At 36.6% G+C, this 23,052-nt stretch overlaps 1 protein-coding gene across 12 annotated transcripts in view; it reads left to right on the top strand.

Moving 5' to 3' along the window:
• Positions 1-23,052, top strand: part of LOC113397229 (MAP kinase-activating death domain protein) — a 29,409-nt gene that overhangs the window by 5,942 nt on the left and 415 nt on the right. For 2 of the 12 annotated variants that reach the window (XM_064217597.1, XM_064217592.1), the window contains exons 7-39: positions 99-349; positions 536-788; positions 989-1,115; positions 1,568-1,600; positions 3,852-3,943; positions 4,411-4,621; positions 4,788-4,946; positions 5,030-5,240; positions 5,594-5,695; positions 5,770-5,864; positions 6,146-6,334; positions 6,537-6,689; positions 7,329-7,463; positions 7,568-7,621; positions 8,166-8,366; positions 8,454-8,628; positions 9,325-9,506; positions 9,623-9,781; positions 9,885-10,152; positions 10,226-10,353; positions 11,072-11,191; positions 12,674-12,821; positions 13,021-13,358; positions 13,643-13,784; positions 14,041-14,168; positions 14,901-15,026; positions 15,322-15,363; positions 19,916-19,988; positions 20,077-20,123; positions 20,789-20,947; positions 21,689-21,918; positions 22,498-22,609; positions 22,845-22,939. In XM_064217597.1, coding sequence (XP_064073667.1) covers positions 99-349; positions 536-788; positions 989-1,115; positions 1,568-1,600; positions 3,852-3,943; positions 4,411-4,621; positions 4,788-4,946; positions 5,030-5,240; positions 5,594-5,695; positions 5,770-5,864; positions 6,146-6,334; positions 6,537-6,689; positions 7,329-7,463; positions 7,568-7,621; positions 8,166-8,366; positions 8,454-8,628; positions 9,325-9,506; positions 9,623-9,781; positions 9,885-10,152; positions 10,226-10,353; positions 11,072-11,191; positions 12,674-12,821; positions 13,021-13,358; positions 13,643-13,784; positions 14,041-14,168; positions 14,901-15,026; positions 15,322-15,363; positions 19,916-19,988; positions 20,077-20,123; positions 20,789-20,947; positions 21,689-21,918; positions 22,498-22,609; positions 22,845-22,939 — 4,938 coding nt within the window. Of the gene's footprint in view, positions 1-98; positions 350-535; positions 789-988; positions 1,116-1,567; positions 1,601-3,851; positions 3,944-4,410; positions 4,622-4,787; positions 4,947-5,029; positions 5,241-5,593; positions 5,696-5,769; positions 5,865-6,145; positions 6,335-6,536; positions 6,690-7,328; positions 7,464-7,567; positions 7,622-8,165; positions 8,367-8,453; positions 8,629-9,324; positions 9,507-9,622; positions 9,782-9,884; positions 10,153-10,225; positions 10,354-11,071; positions 11,192-12,673; positions 12,822-13,020; positions 13,359-13,642; positions 13,785-14,040; positions 14,169-14,900; positions 15,027-15,321; positions 15,364-16,611; positions 16,748-19,915; positions 19,989-20,076; positions 20,124-20,210; positions 20,336-20,788; positions 20,948-21,688; positions 21,919-22,497; positions 22,610-22,844; positions 22,940-23,052 lie in introns of those variants that run through there. The other 10 variants (XM_064217594.1, XM_064217599.1, XM_026635480.2 and 7 more) reach the window with 10 other exon arrangements.

The raw sequence follows: 23,052 nt of genomic DNA, 5'->3' as shown, positions 1-23,052 counted from the left end.
ACCAAGAACATTTATTTTATTAAAAATAAATAACTCGTATGTAATACATGTACATGTAAAATAGCACGATGAAAGCGACTAACGCTCGGGATGTTCAGAGATACAGTGTGGTCGGTGCTGACTGGGCAGGCGTACGACAACACACCCACCATCGTGGTGCACGACGTGAAAGAGATAGAGACGTGGATCCTTCGGCTGCTGTCGGCGCCCGTGCCAGTACCCGGCAACACGCGCCTGGAGCTGGAGGTGCTATCTCCCACCGCGCACGCACCGCTTGTCTTCGCGCTACCGGACCATACTCGGTTTACGCTCGTCGATTTCCCTCTCCACTTACCCTTGGAATTGCTCGGTTAGTTAAAAGCCCTGCGATTCTTATCGGCGATATTATTTATAACAACTAAATGTGTTTATTATGATATATGATACCTATTACGTTGCTCTTAATGTTACTCTGGGACATTAAATCACTGAATTAATGAATGACAACAATTAAAATTGAACTATCTACGTTGACCGTTACAATTGGATTCCACAGGAATCGACACGTGCTTAAAGGTACTAACGTTGATCATGTTGGAGAACAAAGTCGTAGTGCAGTCTCGCGATTACAACGCGCTCTCCATGTCCGTGATGGCGTTAGTCGCTATGCTGTATCCGCTGGAGTACATGTTTCCCGCAATACCGCTGTTGCCTAGCTGCATGAGTTGCGCTGAACAACTACTGTTGGCCCCTACACCGTTCCTTATCGGAATACCGGCAACTTTCTTTACTTACAAAAAGAACTTCAGGTAAATAACATTTCCGACTTTATAAAATGTTTCTTAGAATTAGTCAGCTTAGCATTACTGCTAGCCGGATCTGTATAAGTAATGGAAAATATTAAACACGTGGCTGTCAAGTTTTTTAGTTGCTTTTAAATATCAACAGCCATTAAGATACGGTTTTCATTATTTTTAAGACTTAATTATATAATGAAGTACATTTACAGGTTACCAGATGACATTTGGCTCGTGGACTTGGATGCAACAAAACTCACGTGTCCCACTGGTAACGATCAGGACTTACCATCTCTTCCTGAACCGGAGAGCTCAGTTTTGAAAAATCATTTAAAACAGGTATTTCAATTAGGTTCTTAATTGAAACACGGTGTGATCTTATTTAATCACTTAATATTTTTTTTCTTATACACGCAAATCGTGAGCGCATTTTTATTCGTGTCGCTAAGCAAATGTGGCAGTTTGTTATGTTCGAAAATTTACCTCTCACAATTATTGTTAGATATAACTGAATATGCTCCCTGCCCAATATCTAGCTTTCACTTTTTTCATCTTACTCTCAAACTTAAATGCTCAAGAATTGTTTTATTCTTCAAATGTTCCATTCTTTAAGATTTGCATGTTTGTCATAAAATTCAGGAAATATCATTTGACGAATGAAAAAACTCTTATACTCATCGCAGACTTTTCCACTTTTACACTGAACCTAAATGACTTTAACTCTATTTTTTTCTGGTTATCGACTTTTCGTCCTCACTAACATTCTACTCACTTTTTCCCTACTTCGCTAGGCTATGCAAGTCATGGGAACCGCCGGAACTGGTGTAAATATATATTCTTTTTACATTGCACAATTTGACTATTTAATCACAACATTTTGAAAGTTTTGTGCCAGCATTAGGTATTAAAATGTGCCGACCTTTTAGAACTAACACGACAACTAAATTCTAATTCGTACCTAACAAAGAAAAAACAAAATCCACATTCCATAATATCTAAGAGGGGGCATATAAAGACAAACTTGACTGAAATAAGTGTAAGCAATTAATCGCAACTTATATCATAACTACATATATGTACGTTAAAAAAGAAAAATGAATTAAAAGTGCGACACAGTTTCAGTCATTGTTTTAGTTTGCATCGTTGAGCATGACAATGATTTGTGGTTTTGTAAAATATTTTGTATTGAATTTTAGGATAACACGCCAACTAACACCCGCGAAACACCTTGTAAGAAATTTATTTTTAACATACCATTTTAAGACTTTTGCATACATATTTAAAAACTGAATTTTAGCTAATTTTTTAAAATAATTTTAAGTGTTACGCGGGAGTTTAGTTTATTTATTTTTAATATTAAGTATGAATTAAATGATTTTCTAATGTTAAGTATGAATGATGTGCTTCAAAACTGGCTAAAACGTGGCTTTTTGGTAATATATTTTGTAGTAGGCTCGAATGAAGTAGAAATATGACCGATTAAGCAAATACAATAATAATTCAATATTTATCTAAATATATATCCTGTCCCGATAACATAAACAAATAGCAAAAGAGTATTCAGCCAAGCCATCTGCCGGTGCTGACATTTAACCGTACGTCGCACGTCTAATTTCATGCTTTTATTTAAATCTCTTATAATATTTCTAAATAACTGATCGTGATGACAATGATAAACATTTTTTCATTCGAACAAAGCGCTTAATATTTATATTTCTTAAGGGTTATTACTGTGTGACAAATAAATTTAATTAAGAATATCATATATTTTGTTAAAAAAAAAATCATATCTTTATTTGTCCTGAAAATATAACTATTAACACAGCGTAGATAATGATATCCACGTTGTTTGTAATTCAAAAATTTTGAACCTATTTTGTCCAATTAGAGTTCTTTAAATAGCCTTCCTCTATAATTTGCCCTACTATATCAAATTCATCAAAATAGGTCAATCATTTAGCCGTGAGAGCCAAGCAAACAGACTAATAGACTGAAATACATTCAAAATATTTACAATCTTTAATATTAATATGTATAGGAATGCTATCCGTAAAATGGGTCTGTTGATAATATTGACACGATCAAATTGTAAATTTTTACTCTATCAATGTTCTGCCCACCAAGGGAACTAATCAAAGATGTAATCACTGACTTACTTTCCGTTGAAACCGAAAGACAATCCAAAGTATTGCTGGCTAGCGATAGAATATCCAGCATAACGGTATTCATTTAAAATTAGTAATTGCAGTTGTTGTATTTTTTTCGAAAAAGCGACAATTACTTTTAATAAGTTGCCATTTAATAATTTACGATGCAACAACTGAAGATATACATTTTAAATATCTACGAATTCAACCAGATTTTGATAAACCAAAGCATATTTACTTGGTGGAAGGCATTTGTACAAGCCTGTCTGTTTAGGTACCCCACACTCATCAGATACACTACCGCCATACGGCAATATGTAGAATAATTGCGTTCCGGTTTGAAGGGCGAGTGAGCCAAAGTAACATACACAAGGGACATAACATATTATTTTCCAAGGTTGGTGGCGCATTGCTAATCTAAGGAATATTGAATATTTCTTACAGCGTGTATATTTCTCAACATGTCTATGGGTGGTGACCGTTTACCATCAGGTACCTTATTGCCCGTTCGCCTACCTATATCATAAAAGAATTATAACAATAAAAAGAAAAACAATCATATGCATAAAAATAAAATACAAATTTAAACAATATTACCACATAGTAGATATAGAGGAATGTAAGTAGTAGCTTTAAGTTAAGACCTATCGGTTATGGTATTGAAGATTTGCATTTTTGTAAATATTTACGTTTGGTAATTAACCTTATGCGCTAGTAGATTTAACGCTAGGAAATAATATAATTACCGCACGTGTCAAAATATCTCGGGTAGCAAGACTTAGAGTGATATGCTTGGTAAATACATTGCATCCTGATCCTCATTTCTGATATACTCGCTGAGTCTGATATTTAAGTAAATTAAATACTATATTCTGCGAATTTGATACTAAAATAAAATGTTATATGTACAATTTTACTTGTTTATTAGGCTATCAACAGTTTAACGAACAGCTCTGCAGAGCAAGCGTCTGCACCGCTTATGCCTTCAAGGAGAGACAGCGTTGGAGGCGCTACACTGAAGTAAGTTATTTACAATATTTTTTTACCTGTTACAACTCATTTAAAGACATATTTATTCACGTCACGAATAAAGCAACTTTCAATGCGTGGAGACCGTAAAGCTAAAAATACACTTATCAAGTCCCAACTTTTTGAGGTTCTAATTTACTAATATAATAATTATCATTATTGTCTATGAATAACAGTCTACATTTTGTTTTATAAATTTATTGAATTATATTAATGCCAGTAAAATAAACAGTTCCAAATCGTCTAGAACAGACTACAAAAATATGATCGATTAATGTTTTTTATTATAAATAATGCACATTAGTCCATAATGATCTGGAACTTTTTTCGCTGATTCTAAAAACGATATATTAGTGTTGACTTTGACTTAACAATGAAACTACACATTAAACAACCCTAAAGTAAAATGGTCAAAACGTAGATCAAAACTTATATTAAATAAAATGACCACTGTGTAGAGTTCAGCCAGCGTCGTTCCGCGAAGGGTCGCACAGCACGCCCGAGAGCCGGCGTGTGTCGGTGGGCAGCGCGCACACACAGCGCCTGTCGCTCGCGTCGCCTCATTCGACACCTGCGCCTAATTCACCGCAATTAGCGCCGCAACCTTTCAACCCGCTCATATATGGGAATGACGTTGACTCCGTCGACATCGCTACCAGAGTCGCCATGGTTAGATATAGTTTTGATGTTGTCTATTATATTCCGTTGACAATCCTTTTAACAGTTTTGTGTATATCTTTTCGAATTCCAAATGGTTACAACTTCATTTATCATATTGTTTCTAATTATCACACCACTCCACGCCGTACTTTGAGATAATGTACAAATATTTCAGGTACGTTTCTTCAACTCGCAGAACATATTGGCTAACTTTATGGAACATACTCGTACACTGCGATTATATCCGCGACCCGTTGTAGCTTTCCAAATAAACAGCTTCTTGAGATCGAGACCTCGTACCACTTCATTTTTAAACAAATTTGCCAGAACCCAAGTAAGTCAATAATTAATTATTTACACGTATTCTTTAATTAATTACTGATTTTAAATATTTTATTTGTATTCTATTATTTGTAGGCAGTAGAATTCTTGGCGGAATGGTCATTGACACCGTGTAACGTGGCATTTCTTCGCGTACAAACTGGAGTGTTCGATCCTCGTCAAATCGGTGACAAACCGAAGTGGTTTGCAGATCAACTTCAACCAATCCGTTTTGCCGTATGGGACGACGGTAGCTCCCTTAATGGTGCATTGCGTCAATTACAGAGACAAGAAAATCAACCTACTGGTAAGACTAAATAAAGTTATTTTCAATGTATTTAATGATATCAATGAATTGCTACCTGGAATAACTTTGACCTCGATTTGATTAATCCTAGTAAAAAATAAGCATCCTAGTTCAACTGCAATTTATGATTGTGTTTTTAATACATTATTTTTGTAGCTTGTAAATAATGTAACATTAAGATATAAGCAATAATATCAAAAGTTCCCTTCAACATCACAATACTCAAAACAAATTATATTATCTATTTTTGATTGTCCTCAATAATCGCACCTCGGATTAACCAAATTGGTGATATTGTTTTTGCGCAAAGTTATGTCCATCGGCAATTAAATACATAGACTTTTCGTTTTTAGATGAAAGTGGATCAGACTCGGAAGCCGCAGAAAGTACGAGTTCCTCATATTCTTCTTTAAGTGATTTCGTTTCCGAAATGGCTTCTTCTGATTTATCACCAGGTAAATTTAGATCCTTTAATGAAAGTCTTAAAGATCTTTTCAAACATTTTCCTATATTTTTTTTTCTGTAACAGGAGGAAATGTTCATCAACAACACGTCATTGGAGAAACATACAATGCGGTTGTACAAGTGCCAATGACGCTTTCATCTTCATTAGACCCTAAAACTGTGAGTTTTTTTTAACTATATTTATTTAAAATACCACAACTAAAAGCGTTCGTTATTTTATTCGTTAAATAGTAGCGACAATATCGACTGGTGAAATAAAACGAGATATTTCAATGAGTATCGTTTTTCAATTTAGAAAAACGACCTATGTACAAATCAAGTGATTCCACTTTTTATTTATAGTTGCGGATTTAGCCATCCACTTCGGCATGAAAAATTTGTTTAAGCTGTTTAAACTTTTGATAATCAAAAAATAAATAACGTAAAGAGGTATTATACAGGTATACAGCCCTCCATCATCACTCATGTTCGGCGAAGTAGAAGAAGTACGTAAAGAAGGGCGCGAATCCACGTCTCCGTCGCCATCCGCCTCCAGCTCCGAACACAGCGACCTCTCCGATGATGACGTGCCGGGTGTCATGGATAGGCCCGATGTTATCGACACTCAACCGGCGCCTGTGAAGAAGAGCGTAAATTGATATATCTATCAAAATCTAGAACCTAAATAACGCTATATAGAAAATAATTCATATTTTATGCAATCGCTACTTTATTAAGTTATTAAAAAAAAACGTATGGAGGGTCATTTCTGAAATAAAGGGAGAAAAAATTACCTTATTCTAATAACTTTTAAAATATATGTATACCATTAATCGTTTTACTTTGACATAGGACACTGACAGCGGTAGCTTGGGGCGCGAGTCTGACTCCAACTCGACCACGACGCCCGCCACTATAGCCTCGCGTCGCCCCCGCACACCCGCAGATCACGACGCGCACTCCGCCGCGCACTCCGCTGCACACGCGCACTCCGCGAGGACTAGGGTATGACTCGTATAGATTTAATCACCTACGAAGGAGCATCCGGCCACATCCAAATATCGCCGTACTTTAATATGAGTGATGCTCGTGTTTACAAAATGTCTTAATGTGCGTGAGGCGACTACATAAGAGAGAGATAACAAAAAAATAAAAAATAGATTATGTCATTAATATTAATATGAATTTACCATGGACAGGGAGCGCCTTCGTGAGTGAATAATACTTCAATACCGCTAGAAAATTTCCCTATTGAAACGAACTAAATCGGAGTAAAAATGAAAATATTTCAATTTATAATTTAACTTTTAGTAGAACTCAGGGTAGGTAAGCCGTAAAGTTTGGTTCGGCTACACCAATAATGCTTACTCAAAAAACGAGCAATTTCTAACGAATATTTCCTCGTGGTAGTTTTATACCAATTGCAAAGAATTATAAAGTTTTGTTCAATATGAAGCAGAAGCAAGCACACGTATCGAGTTATAACTAACGTGACGTATGTTTGTTATATTGCTTGATCGGTGCACATAGCCTGAAAACAGGCTAGTCTTGTTTTTGTCGTCTCCCACAAATAAATAAATGGTTACACATTTTTGTTAATAAATATTTGGAAATTAAAATTTACTGAATACATAATTATCGTAGAGTTCAAATGCTGGAGTTTCAAGACAAGCATCACAGACTTCACTACTGGAACAATTTGCTGCACAAGCGAAGGAATTAGTGCGTGAGACCACGCGTCAAGGCAGTCAGGAAGGCTTGTTAGCTCACATGGACAAGGTTTGAGAAAAACTATTATTTTAAAATTTAATACACAACGAGATTTAAATAAAAGCACACTACTTACACATCTTAATTTATCTTATTATAATCATAACAAGAAGAAAGGAAAAGTAGCGCAAGGAGAAGATAAGAAAATGTTTGCGCCTTTCGACAAGGTATCCAAATATAGTGCAGCAAATGCAGTACAAATTAGATACTTTTATGCTGTGACCATTACCTACTTACTTCAATAATGCGTCGTAAAATTTCACCTATGCCTTTGGATTATTCATTACTATATCAAAACAAATTAGACAAGCAAGTCGTTTAGTGAAGTAGCTATTTTTAATATTGTAGTATAACACATTTTGCACAGTCGTACACGTACATATAACAGACTAGCACTCATCGCTCACAAAACATTCACTAAAAATGCTACAATTATTAGCGTAGCGTCACTCATAATTTACAAGTATAACACAATATATTCTAGTTACCACTGGCCAATTATATTATTGCTAATCAACCATTTCACATTTTAACATTAATGTGAATTATTATTATAATATTTAATGCGGTGCCCTACATACATGAAAATACATATATCTCATGAAAATGTGTTTTCATTTATGGTGATTGTCATTGTAAAATAAATATTTGAGTTGTTAGAGAAAATGCCACATAATAAATATCTTAACTTTTAATTGTGAAATGTTATAGCTCACATTGCACGCCAAAAAGGCGGCTGAAGAAGCATCGAAGAGTGTTCAAGAAGCTTCCAAGTCCGCGTTGGAAGCGAGCAAAACGGCAACAGCTGTAAGCAAGAACACATTTGAAGATCTAACTTACGTGGGCAAGTCCACTTTTGGAGATTTCACTAAAAGTGCTAAGGAAGTTGCTGCCAAAAAGGGCTTGTTGAAAGTTAGTAGTTGCTATTATGCGATTTTTGTAATCGATGTAATCCCTATACATAAAAGTATAAAACCTATTTTCATAACTCATCAATAGGGCGAAAGTCAAGAAGGGCCTCTTCCACCGAACGCAAGAAGAGATTCTACAGCGTTACAGACGACGAACTTACTCGCTACCACTCATCGAGATTTCTTTTCTAACATCAGCTCTGATTTAAACGGCCTTGCGGCTTCCACTTCTAGCATGTTCAGCGACTTCTTCGGTTCGAAAGGTATTAAATATTTTTAAAAGCTAATTATAAAAAATATACTGACAATACTGAAGAAGATTTAACGCACATATTTATTTGTATGGCAAGATGATTGACGGAGAACAAATGATTTTCTGATGACAGTTGAGATATTGGATCACTTCACAGCATTTTTATCTTCACCAGCATTTTTCACGTTGAATTTTTCAGAGGAATTTGGTATAGGATTTATCGTGGATGCTGAATTTCATCTTCGAAATCGCATCAAAATTCCAAATTACATCCCACACCACTTCGATGCCCGAAAAACCACAAAAGCGTGTTTTTTAAAGCATCTTCTGCCTCGCACAACAACGTTGTGGAATTAGCTGTCGATAGCATTTTTTTCTAACCATCAAGAAAGGAGACTACTTATTTCTTAAAGGTCAGCAACACACCTGCAAGACTTCCGGTGTTGCAGGTGTCCATGAGTGGTGGTAGTCACTTTCCATCAGATGAGCTTCTTGCTAGTTTGCATTTATGCCATAAAAAACAAAATTTAACAACAACAAAAAAAAATGTCGCGACACGGTTAAGTTCCCAGTAAAATCATTTCAATAAATTTTCCTAAAGTGCCAGACTTTAGGAAAAAATATTGCTATAATTATTAAAACTAACTTTACCGCAATTTGGATAGCCTATGTAAAGATTTCCATGTTAAACCGTGACGTGTGCCAGCAGGTAAGCAGCCGAAAGAACCAGAGGGCGCACCGCTGTCCGCTACGTTTGGCCCATTCTCGCAAGGTGCACGCGGCTTGGTGCAGCGCTCGCCACTCATCCGCCACGCCGCGCCTACGCCTGTAGCGCCGCAGCCCACCACGCGCTCCGCCAACAGCGAGAATCAGGCATTCCTCAACGATGTCAGTTTACACATTATCGATAATATTTCGATACCGTGAGGCAATGTTTTTATATTTTGCCAAAAAAGAAACGCGATTGAAAAATACATTATAAGCATTATAAACTTTTCTTACAGTTAGTGCAACACGTTCTGGAAGGTGAAGGCGTCGGATGGTTAAAACTTAATCGTTTGAAAAAGCTGATGGAAGACGAATCTTATAGAAATATGGTGCTGAGTAAGCTGAATAAAAATTTCAACAGAAAGACGACTCCTACTGATAAAGTGGACGATGTGGTAAATGATGAACTTTTATTTCTTAATATGTTTAATAGTTTATATGTGTGGTAGACGATAGTTGTTTTTTTTATCACTAATCTAATTACTATTCATTCTGCAGTTTATCAGCAAAGCTGTTTGGAAGGGTATGCTGAAAGTACTGCAAGCAGTAATCCATGGCTTAGAACACACATACTCAAACTTTGGTCTCGGTGGAATGGCTTCTGTTTTCCAACTAGCGGAAATGGCACATACGCATTACTGGAGTAAAGAAGTCGCGGGCCTAGAACATGGAGGAATGGCAGGATCTGCACTTTCGGAACACTACGGAAGACATGATATTGAAACTCCTTCATCTACACCTTCTTCCAGAAAAAGTTCGCAGTCAGGTATAATATGAATTTCAACACCTAAAATAAAAACGACGCTCGAAAAATATAAACGAAAATTTATATTTTGTAGATGTTCCGGTCGTTAACTATCCAGAAATGGATTCTAATGACTCCCAGAGCACAACAGAGATGTTTAAGGATATGTTGAATCAGAAGAGAAACCAGCTGTTTAGCAAGTTGACGTCATTTGATTCCGATGTAAGTGACTTTTTAGTATCTCTGACAAATTATCAATGTTGTCAATTGTTATTTTGTTGCATGATGGATATAAGACCGCATTCCAAAGTATATAATGGAAGAAATGGTGCTCTATTTGTGTCTATATATTTACATATTAATAAAATCTATGCATGTTTCCAAATTTAGCTTTTGTTTGTATTAAAACTACATTGTATTAAAAAACAGTAAAGAACTTCGTATTAGTATTTCGTATATAATGCAAATAAAAAAAGCGTGCTTTAGCTAATAATGTTGCTATATGTTAATGTAGTATTTCATTCATACTGTGGTGAGATATATATATATTTTTTTTTCATATAATAATTACGACAAGATATAATGAAGCATTATTTAATATGATTTTAAAATCGTATTGTTAATATTAAGTGAAATTTTAACAAGGATTGCGTTATTATTTGATGTACGTATATGTTAATTTAACTATAAAGTTACGTAAATATACGCGAATCTCATTACGAGTATATTGAGATACAAAAAAAATCTGTTAACATCTCCTTCCTCCATCGTACATTTTAATGTGCATTTCAGTAGTATGTATATATTTTGTTGAATTAACGTAGCTTACCCTTAATGTTATAAATACTTAATCCCGACGAGTATGTATAGTGCGTGTAGTAGTCATTTAGCGGCTAGGGCGAGGCCGGCACGGTGTAAGGGTGAGGTGTGCTTGTCGCAGGCGGCGACGTCGGAGTGCTCGCAGGACAGCGGCTCCATCACCACCAACCGCGCCACGCTCGTCGACCACCGCGCCTCCTTTAAGTCCAATCTATCTGACACCGACGTCATGTTCCTTAATGTAAGTCCCCAGTTGCTTGGTGTTTGCTTCGCCGTCGTGTTGTCTGCATTAATAAAATTTACTAATTTATAAAAATATTGTAGAAAATATATAAGTAAAACGTAAAAAAGATGTGCACACAAGCGCATCAACTGATTATATCGTTCTATAATGCACACTCCATGATTGTGTCGGTAGATATGCATGATTCTTATTTTATACAGGGTTATTGGTAATTCGACGTATTCCCGTTAGGAGGTGATAGGGGTGACTGTTTGCGATAATTTTAACCCCATATGCATGATGCATTAGTCAACCATTTTTGAATTATCACGTTTTTTATTTTTTCAAAATAAGTCAAAATTGCAATTTCAAAAATATATTTAAAAAAAAAACGATTAAAATCTACTTTTTTCTTCTGATTTACAAAAACGTTTAAACATTGGATATTTTTCAATATTTAAACAATAATTATCAGTCCAAATTTAAATATGCGAGACGGAAAACGATATTATTTCAATATTTATTTTATTTTTTCCCTCAAATATGCCTGAAAAACAAAAAAAAAACATTATGAAACTTGTTCTGCAGATTATTTTAAAAACATAATCGTTTAATTAACTTTACAAAATGTATAAAAACTAGGAATTTATTTCAAAGCAACCGAAATAAAATGATCAGAAAGGACGCTGGTGGAAATTCGTATTCGAACATGACCAATTTCGCTCTTTAACATTCCCATACAGTTGATTTAAAATAATAACCAATGTAAAAAAACTTACTTATTTACTTAACTTACTTAATACAAATTTAAAATTAAATTTAGATTCATAAACAGTTCAGTAGCTAAGTTACAATTAAGATATTTTGTATTATCATTTTAATCCTGTCTTATCATTTTAATCCTGTGCACGTTATTTACGAAGAGGATGCTGAAAGAAGAGTTACTTTCTGTAGATTCATGCTTAATGAGGATTTAGAAGATGCATCTTTTTTTAAAAAATCCTCTGTATGGTATTACTAACTACCACAATATACTTTTTTTTAAATAAATTTTTGAAGTTGCATTTTTACTTATTTTGAAAAAATCTAAAAAACGCGATATCTCAAAAATGGTTCACTTTTGCATCATGCATATGGGGGTTTAAATTATCGCAAATAGTCACCCCTATCACCTCCTAACGGGAATACGTCGAATTACCAATAACCCTGTATATGTAAGGTATCTAGTTTGATTGTTTCCATTGTAGTGATACGTGTTTTGTGCAGATTTTATGGTATGAATCTAAATTGTTTATTTTTAAAATATTTTCTGTGGTGAAGACAAACCATATCCGAATTATAAAATGAGAGATTTTAATAATATCACATTAATATAGAGTTTTGTAAGTGCAGCCGGGGTGTTGTGTATTTTCTAGTATTTCAATATCTTGGAATAATAATTTTCATTATTTCAGCAAAATGTGATAAAACTTATGTCATAGATTTCATTGCAATCACCAGGTTAATCGTGCTACTGCCAAAGGTCGTACAGCGAGCGTCTACTCAGCCAAGTCGACGTTAAGCGGCCGGCCGATGGCAGGAGTGCCTACGACCTCGCCGATTACGTCTCCTGAGACGGCCCGTACTTATCTCTTTCAAGGACTTATTGGTAATATTTAGTTGAAACTGTTATGATTACTTCTTGATTGCAATAACACTAAAATAATAATAGAATTATTATATAATTTGATATAACCATATGTCTATCATTTAAATATTATTATATTTTTTACAAACAGATTAATTGTTAAGATTTTTTGTGTTTCTATCCTTTACTTCACTAGTGAGATTTTTGATTTATATTGTAGGCAAAGAACGATCGAATTTATGGGACCAAATGCAATTTTGGGAAGATGCATTTCTTGATGCTGTTAGTCAAGAGCGTGATATGATTGGTATGGATCAAGGGGCCAATGAAATGATGGAACGTTACAAATGTTTGAGTGAAACAGAGAGGAAGCGTCTCGAGCACGAAGAAGATAGACTATTATCCACTGCTTTGTATAACTTGACAGCAGCAATGGTATTGTTTGGAGTAGAAGCAGATATAGTTCGAAATAAAGTGCGACGACTGTTGGCTAAAAGTCATATCGGACTTGTCTACAGCCAAGAGGTCAATCATCTTTTAGACGTCGTACATAATTTGGTACGTTAACCTAAAGAAACAACTTTCACAAAATAGAAGTATATATTTTTTGCAAAACATTCATTAAGTCAAATAAAAACAATCATGTATTTAACGATGTGCCATAACAGTTTTTAAGATTCAATGCATTTGCAATTGTATATTAAACAACAATACTTGTGTAATATTCTTTTTTGAGCGTTTTGAAAGTTTGAGAGATAGATTACCACTTACGATTGTTCAAATGTATCTGGCATATCACAAAGGGTTACTTGAATAATCACAAAATCCGGTTCGGTTGGCAGCACGGGAACGACATAACGCTGAAGGCCTTGGGCTCGCGACAAGTGCGGCGAGCCACCTTCACCGTGCACGAAGCCGACGCGGCCGGCGCTCTGCGCTTCCTGGAGGTGCGCCACGACGGGCTCGTGCTGCGCACTACGCACGGTACACACATACGATATGATTGTATTCCGGTTATTTTGTCTAATTTTCAATTACTTTCAGAATCAAGCCACATTTAGTAAATACCTTTTTTTCTTCTTATTTAGTTTTGGGACTTTTGTCCTACTCGGGTACGTCAGTCCCATTGTCCCTTCTTCATTTTGTTTAATCATTATTTATTATTATTAGTCATTAAATAGAATTCCAGAGCATCCTGGCCACATTCCAAAAATACATTTTGATCTTTTACATTCTCTAGGAACTATCGTCGAGAGATGGTGGTACGAGCGTCTAGTGAACATGACGTACAGTCCCAAAATACGCGTTTTGTGCCTTTGGAGGAAAAATGGTGGTCAGACGCAGTTACACAAATATTACACTAAAAAGGTATTTCTTACATATTCTGAGCTCTATTCTATTATTCACTCCATTTATGACGAAAAATTAGGTTTGGGATCTCTATCGTACGGACATATATGACCCTACAAATGTCTTAATAAAATATCAGGAATTACTTCCTAAAAAATACATTAAATTATATTTTGTACAACAAACATATTTTACGTCGGATTATCTCAAGATTATATTGTTAAGCAACCTGTACAAAAATATAGTTCGCGCGCAAGTAGTTGGCTCGTCTTAAATATATGTTCTTTGGGTAACGTTAATCATGGTAAAAGAAGTACGTACCACGTTGTACTCTACCGCCATACAATACTAAGTATTGTTGTGCTCCGTTTTAAAAAAGGAGAATGAGCCAGTGTAACTACAGACACAAGACACATAACGTCTTAGTTCCCAAGTTTAATTTTAGATACTTGCGATGCTTGGAATGACTAAAAATACAAGAAAATTCTTGTTAATTCACTTAATATACTAAGTACGAGTTATCGCTTAAAAAAGTCAGAAAAAATACTTTATTCGTTTATTATTATTGTTCCTTGTTAAAAGAGATGTATACATACAAAATATTTAACTAAAAATTACCATAAACTGGAGCAGTCAAGTCTTTAAATCTTTAAAATAATATCTCCAAGATAAATGAACCGTCCCCGATCGAAATCGGTCTGAGATTGTAAACGATATATTGATATCGGAACTAAATGATATGCTCCGCAGTGCAAAGCGTTGTACTACTGCATCAAAGAGGCGATGGAGAAGAGTGGGCGGCGGCAGGACGCAGCCGAGCTGGGCGGGGAGTTTCCCGTGCAGGACTGCGCTACCGGGGAGGGTGGACTCATACAGGTTACGCATGTGCCGACGTTAACACTAATGTGTTTATCCCTTGGTCTCAAATCTAGCCTGAATAATAATATTGTTGTCAATGAGCCAAAAGAAATTTCTACAAATCACAAGATTCAGACTTTTGCCTATATTTGGTGTATCGCGTACAAATCCATAGGAATTATCCAGTTCAAGGAAGAATTCCGTATTTTATCCATTTACTCGAGCGACAAAATACCTACTTATATTATTTACTAAATGCTTTTATAAAATTGAAAAATATTTGATCTTGTAATGTTTTTTTTTTAACTTAAAGGTGTGCATGGAGGGCGTTGGACTCCTGTTCCATCACAGCAAGGTTGGTTATCAATTTTGCAGCTAATATTTTTTTGTCAGCTTTAGTTTATGTTTATAAAATAATGATAAACCAAAATCTGAATATTTAGTTTAGAATTGAAATGACTTCAGTTTTGGTACTATCATTACGTGTAAGTACAGGTAAGATAAAAGTCAATGTTCATGCTTTATTTTGGGAAATGTCTCAATACAAATGATGCAAATAGAATGTCGTTCAAGCGATTGTGCGACAATCTATAAGAATGGGACGGCGTCCCTCGCTAAACGAAGCTTACCGTCTGAGTATTGTGCCGGTGACGTTAGTGCATTGCATTATAATAACTTACCTCCGTACTCAAGAGTCTCGACATTCACGGAGACATTGATGTCGTATAAATGAAGACTTCAGTATTTTATCTTTTTTAGCTGTATTGCAAACATTACATCATACGATTCGCTTAATCGACGCTCCCTAGCAAAATGATTCTGTCTGTATTTTATATATTTTAATGACTTAACAAAATGACCTAGCAAGGACCACTCAAATTTTCCTATTTCGTATTTTTATTACTTATTTTATATGTGTACTAACGATACAATCACACTGTGCTGATCATGTTCTCCTATTTTTATTTTTATTTTATTTAACAGCGGTTTAATTTTATTCAAATTTATATTTATCAATTAAATACAGCTTATGTTGAACGAATATCGTGTTTTACCCTTTTTATCTATTACTAATTCGATGTAATAGTTAGTTATACTTTATTACGTTCTAAGGTTGTCCATTCGAGTTACGTATCTAGTCCATATATATTCACATATGATTCGTGCATGTGCTACTGGTCCGCAAGCCGGCGAGGCGGCTCGCCGCTCCGCTAGGAACTTTTGAGATGGTCCTTGACACGCGCTCGGCCGCCCTCAACTAATATCTTCTTTTTGTCTGTTCTACCCTTTCCGGACCCGCCGAACCCGCGCCGCTGCGCTGAAGGATTTCGAGGTACTCAGTGGTTCATAACCTAGTAATGGCAGACTGACGATGATCGACGCGATCTTTGCGACCTCGCGATCGTGTCGTGGTCGCCGACGCGTGCACGTTAGCGTTGATCGTTCGAGGTCGTAGGGCTTTACTTGTAGTTTGAGGCTTACCGATTGTTTTAGCCGTTGTTAGCGTTGTTTTAGTTCTCCCGAGTGCGGCGAGCGCCCGCGCGCGCGTTCGTGCATGCACATAGACGCCCTTTGTTTATTTGTTCATTACCGCACCCGATAGCTTGCATTCGTATCACGGATCGTCCGGCGAGCGGTTTCGATCTCTCACTCGCACCACGTGCTGAGAATAATCGGTCCCCTACACCCGAACCCGAGCGAGCGTCACACGAGACAAAGCTTACCGACGCTAACACGAGGTCAGTCGTAGAGCATTTGCCATCTCACAAGTTCTGGCGCGCCACCGCCCGCCTCCCTACCCGTCACGCCACCCGTCACGCCACCCGCCTCGTCACTCGCCTCGTCAAATCCCTGCCTAAGCACCGCTTCCTTCGCCTGCAGCACGTTCCTCATCTTTCTACATACCTTGTTCCAATCTCACCTTTGCAAGCCTTGTTAATACTCATGTAACGTTAATTCTATTCACTTTCCAAGTGTAAAAAATCCTCGGTTTTCATAAACATTTATAACGAGGAATTTGCAATGAGTGAAATTACCAAACATCTTCGATCCACTAGATATTTATGTCGCATGGCTGGCATGTATGCATTCCTTTTATAGGGACATGAATGTTTTAAATTTATAATACTTACTGATAATGACATATCTATACAATATTTAACAATATATAGCTTTGTAAAATATATTATTGATGTGTGTTCAGTAGTTTTAATGTATCATATAAGTAGTAGCTTTGCATGTTCTAATTGATTTCATGTAATTTATACATATGTGCCTGCTTCGACATTAAAACTCAACATTTTTAAATATTTCACAAGTACGTAGTACGTATAATCCAAGAAATATATCAATAATGAATGTATACCTAACAGAGATAGTGTATAGCTGTAGATTTAGATAATGTTAAGGCTTACGTGTATTTATATATCTATCAGAAAATGTCGTCGGTAATATTTTTAGTTCGGTTTCGATCATAATACAGAGAAACTTAACAATTTATACTTAATTAGGTAAGTTTCAGTAGTAGTATGAGTTATTGATATATGTTTGACGATGAAAACTTTGACAATTATCGAATTATGTGTGTTGTGTATGTGTAAGAGAGAGGTATAGAGAGATTGGTCAAAAATGTTTTTCTCGTGTCGTTTTTTAGAGCGAATCGACTCAAAAGTAATTCAAAGCATCAGACATGTAAGAATGATGAAAAGCTGATGAAATTATATTCGACTTAACAAGTTTTTTTCTCTAACACTGGTCCGTACCCCGAAAAGCCACTTCAAGAATTGTGCCGAAGAATTAAGTACACATTTAAAAAGTGATTAAAAATAAAATGTTACGAAAAGTTTTATAATGGGCTACTTCATATACAAAAATTATAGGATTCATTTAAAAAATATATCAGTGTAAAGTAGAGAAACTTTGCGCCCGTAATACAACATTAGTGATGAAAACAATCTCATACTCATTAGGTACTTTCTTGAATTAAAAAAATGGTTAACGCTCTCTGCTTTAAAACTCGATCATGTAAGGGGTTTTCCAATAGGGACGCTTGAACTTTGACAGCTGATTGCGTCCATGTTGTTTGAGTGACAGCTGTCAAATGGAGTGTGTTATATTCATTTCGTCCTCCCAAACCACCATGGCAGGTTACAGTGTCGAGCAGCACGTGCAAATCATAAAATTGTTTTATGAAAATGGGTCTTCAGTTCGAGCAACGTTCCGCGCACTTCGTCCGTTTTACGGTCGCGATGATTGTCCTGCCGAGTCGACTATCCGTCGATTGGTGGACAAATTCGAGTCAACCGGGTCAGTTAACAATCAGCCGGTTCCCGTGCGTCAACGTAACGCGAGATCTGCCGAGAATATCGCCGCTGTGCGCGACAGTGTCCTCGAAAACCCGCGGCAGTCAATTCCGCGTCGCGCACAGGAACTCGGCCTTTCGCAGACGACAACTTGGCGAATTTTGCGTTGTGACTTGAGCCTGCACCCGTACAAGATCCAGCTGACCCAAGAGCTCAAGGTTAATGACCATAGACAGCGCCGTGTGTTCGCTGACTGGGCATTAGAGCAGTTGGAAGTTGACGCCGATTTTGGCAAAAAAATCATCTTCAGCGACGAGGCGCATTTTTGGATGAATGGCTATGTCAACAAGCAAAATTGCCGTATTTGGGACGAGACCAATCCACACGAGGTTCACCAAGTGGCAATGCACCCGCAGAAAGTGACTGTTTGGTGCGGATTTTGGGCCGGAGGCGTGATTGGTCCGTATTTTTTTGAAAACGATAATGGTGTGGCCGTCACCGTCAATGGTGAGCGATACCGGTCGATGATAACCAACTTCTTTTGGCCTGAAATCGAGAATATGGATCTGGACAACATGTGGTTTCAACAGGACGGCGCTACGTGCCACACAGCACACGCTACGATGGAAGTTCTGCACGAGCAATTTCTGGACATGGTCATCTCGCGCGGAGGTGACGTGAACTGGCCACCGAGATCGTGCGATTTGACCCCGCTGGACTTTTTCTTGTGGGGTTTTCTTAAGTCGCAGGTCTATGCCAACAAGCCGCAAACCACCGATGCCCTCAAAGTCAACATACGCCACGCCATCGATCAAATACAGCCCGATTTGTGCGCCAGAGTCATCGAAAATTGGACCTTTCGTGTGCGCGCCACCAACCGAAGCCGTGGCGGTCATTTGAATGATGTCATATTCCATACATAATGGGGTCGATAGACCTTCCAAATAAAAAAAAAATTCGCAAATATCTCTCCTACATGTATTTTTTTTTGCATTTCAAAGATCAAGCGCCCTTAATGGAAAACCCTTTAGTAAGAATTTCTTGCAATGCAAAACTATCGAAGTGCCACAAATAACTTCAAATAGATTAAGAACCACCGCTCTAAGGCTGTCGAATACCGTCCAAAAAATGGAAAAATTACCTATTTCAAAATTTCAATATTTATTGCTATGCTGTTGTTATATAATTAAGACATTTTGCGAAATTACTTCAAAATTATAGATTTAGTCCAATGGATATGACCTTGAAACAAATTTCCTTTATATTTATTATAGTAGTATTAACTTGCAGTTTACTTAAACATATAGAAACATCGACAGAGAGCACTTTTTCACTTAACCGTAGTGTCTTAGCGGCGTAAAGGGCTTAACACGCTTTTTCAAGGTGCACTAAAAGGAATCTATCATAGGTAGATATCTGCCAGACTGCGTTTTTAGTAAATTTTCCATTCTCCGTTCTAATATTCTACATTATGGTATTACTTAGTTTACTGCAAACGCAATCTGTCAAGTCCAGTATTCCTAAAGGAAATCGAGGCTGCGTAGCCGCATAATATGTACGTACCTGGATACATTTTGTGCTACATTCTTAAAATCTATTTTACAGTTCTTTGTGCGACTCGATCACATACGAAAATGCTTCACACAGAACGGCGGTATCTTCGTTTTAGAAGAATTTAGTAAGTGCATAATTGCTCTCCGCTCTAAGAAATCTTAATTATAGAAATAATTATTCAAAGGTAATCTTACGAAATTATCTTTCGGCAGATCCCAAAACGAGACAAATAATACAGAGGAAATACAAATCGATAATGGTAAGGTATCAACCATGCTTGTTCAGCCATCGCCTCATCTCCTTTTCATTTTTTATTTAGTTCATGGTTCCTTGTTTTATGTTGTAGGCAGAGAAAGTAGTGCTTGATCTCCATCGTTTCTTCTCGATATGGCTTACTCGGTACTATCTCGTTGTCGAGGTCAATGGAAATCAACCGAATTATGCACCTTACGTTTCATAACTCACTCTGATGTATGTACACGTCTTGTTTTTATTTTTAACCTACTATTTTTATCGCTTTTTCGTCTTTACTCGCCTTTACCTCTCTTTTTAAGACGTATGGACAAAATAGTTCCGTTTCCGCTTTCTTTTAAACTTAATTTTTATTATCTTTATCATACATTATATATTGTATAAAAAAGTTGTATAAAGTTACATATTTTATAATTTTGTACTGTACATACATATTATAAGTACTTATGTATATATTTTTAAAATATTATAATAAATGCACCGCAATCGCTCTCACTGTCGAGTACCCGTTCTAACTTATGTATTAAATTTGAAATATAAAAAGTAGAGTTAGAAAAGCTTGTCCTTTTTTATATAATTTTATTATCCCACGCCGTTTCTTATTAAAACCTCTTTTCTATAATCTTATAATAATATTGGTCTATAAAAGCATAACTATGGCTACTATAACAGGCGGATCAGATATGTTACGCGGTGCTGTGCGTGTTCTCATACTTCGCGGCGGGACACGAACAGAAGAAGGCAATCTTGGAGCAGGCAGCGCGCATACAGCCGACCGCCGCCGGCAACATCGAAGTACCCGTCACTACGCGGACACAGTCTAGTCCACAAGTTTGTAACTTAAAAGTTAAAATTACTTTGTAAAGATAATATCAATATTATTAGTCGGTCGGTAGTTCGTCTAAAGATACTCTCATCTGACAACAGTTCAGTTCTTGAACTAAAGCTTAAACAAAATACATCGATCGTGAATTAATACATTGATCGCGTTTTACTCCATTATGAAAGATTGGCCATCTTTCATAATGGAGTAATACGCGATCAATGTTATCGACTAGAGTCTTGTCAAGGATCTGTGCTGACAATAAGAACGATTCAAATTCCATTTAAATAGTTGGCAATTTCTGTTTGCTACTCCTGCAGTTATTCAACAATAATTAATCAATATTTTATCAATTTTCGAAACTCTTCTTCTTCTTCTGGCGCAATCACGGCACGGTGACTATTATCATGTAGAGTTGTTCAGAGGAAGTGTGAGAATCTCTAATCTGTTTCAAATACTCAGTTTTTTGTGCATAAATGTGGTATGTGCTTGGAGTAGCCTGTGGAGTTATTTACGATGTAAGCGTTGTAACGACAAACAGATGTGCTGCTACAATTGTAATGTATGACAGTTTTCACAATTCAAAGGTCAACAATCCGTGATCGTGCTATTTCAAACGGACCGGTCACCGTACCTTGGCCGTGAATAGACATAGAGGCAATCATTTGACATACACACACACACACACACACACGTTTCAATTATATAAAATTATATTTGATTCAAAATAAATACATTATTTCATTTAGATGGATAGGCAGACCTCGGACATTCGTGTTGGGGAAGTTCCCGAAAGACGGGTACCGCCAGATAAGCAGACGCGGGTCCTGCCCGATAAGCCGAGAGTACTTCCAGAACAACCTAAGCAACCTGATGGGAGTGGAGTTGAGAAGAGAGGACGTGAAAGTTCAGAGGGAGGGAATATTGACAAGAGGGAGAATCGGGAGAAGTCGGAGAATACGCATACAATAGCGCACAGGTCCTGTTCGATTATATCGTCTAAGTTTGTTTCGTTTTTAGATCTTTGGAAAAAAGTTAATAAATGATTATAAATGTAAATGATAACATGGACATATCTAAGACCTTCTTTTATAGAAATAAGTAGGTCTTTTTAATGAAGAAGGTGTTTGTTTGTGTCCGATTTTGAGTATTGATACTGCCTTTTGGATTTAATTGGCAGTATTTCATAATGATAATCGATTCGATTTGACAAAGTTTAACAGCAGGTACAGTCGAACCCGACCAAATGTAGTATACTCAAAGTCTTCACCAATCCGCACTGAAGCAACGTGGTGGAATTAGCTCTAAACTGTATTGTTATCTCTAAAATAATTGTCTTGTTTAAATAACATTTACATTATATATAGTTGAACTATTATACTATTTTTTACTAATTGTTATATGCCTAAGACAAACTTTCTCCTCTGAAGGAAAGGAGGCCTTTGCCCAGCGGTAGGTCTTGTAGAGATACTTTACTTTTATACCCAAAATTTCGGACCAAAATACCGAAAGCATAGTTTTGGTAATATTGATTCGATGAAGGAAACCATATGCACAGGACGGAGAGTCTGCCGCCGCGCCGCCCGCCGCCCCCTGCGCCGCCGCAGACCGCCCGTCTGGCGCGCGCACATTCGCAGGCCAGCCCGCCGCGCCCGCTCGACCCACCTACGGTACCATCCATAGTTGCTAATATGATACCACGCCACAAAATATAAATAGTAATATTATTTTAAAGTATTGAATGAATGTGTTATAAAAAAAAAAACAGTTTGTACTTAACCTACATAAATACAATACATACACAAGTTACCAAATATTAATATTGTATTTATGCAACGTATTACGTCGATGCACTTTGTCATCTTTATAATAGAAAAATAAAATAAATTCAATAACACGACACAGATTCCGCCACGGCCAGGAGGGGCACGCACGGGCCCACCGCCGGCCCTGCCGCCGCGCCAGCAGTCGGCCGCCGCCGATATCTGTACTAGTCCTAGGTATTCAAAGAGAGCTTATTTATTTATTTTCATCTATTTTAGGTTATGAATATACGATATCACGATAATCATCAGTGTAAGCAATGATTTAATTAAATATTTGAATACGAATC

The sequence above is a fragment of the Vanessa tameamea genome, chromosome 3 (genome assembly GCF_037043105.1).
Source record: "Vanessa tameamea isolate UH-Manoa-2023 chromosome 3, ilVanTame1 primary haplotype, whole genome shotgun sequence".
In the NCBI taxonomy this organism is placed as follows: Eukaryota; Metazoa; Arthropoda; class Insecta; order Lepidoptera; family Nymphalidae; genus Vanessa; species Vanessa tameamea.
This window is presented reverse-complemented; position numbering and strand designations above follow the sequence as displayed.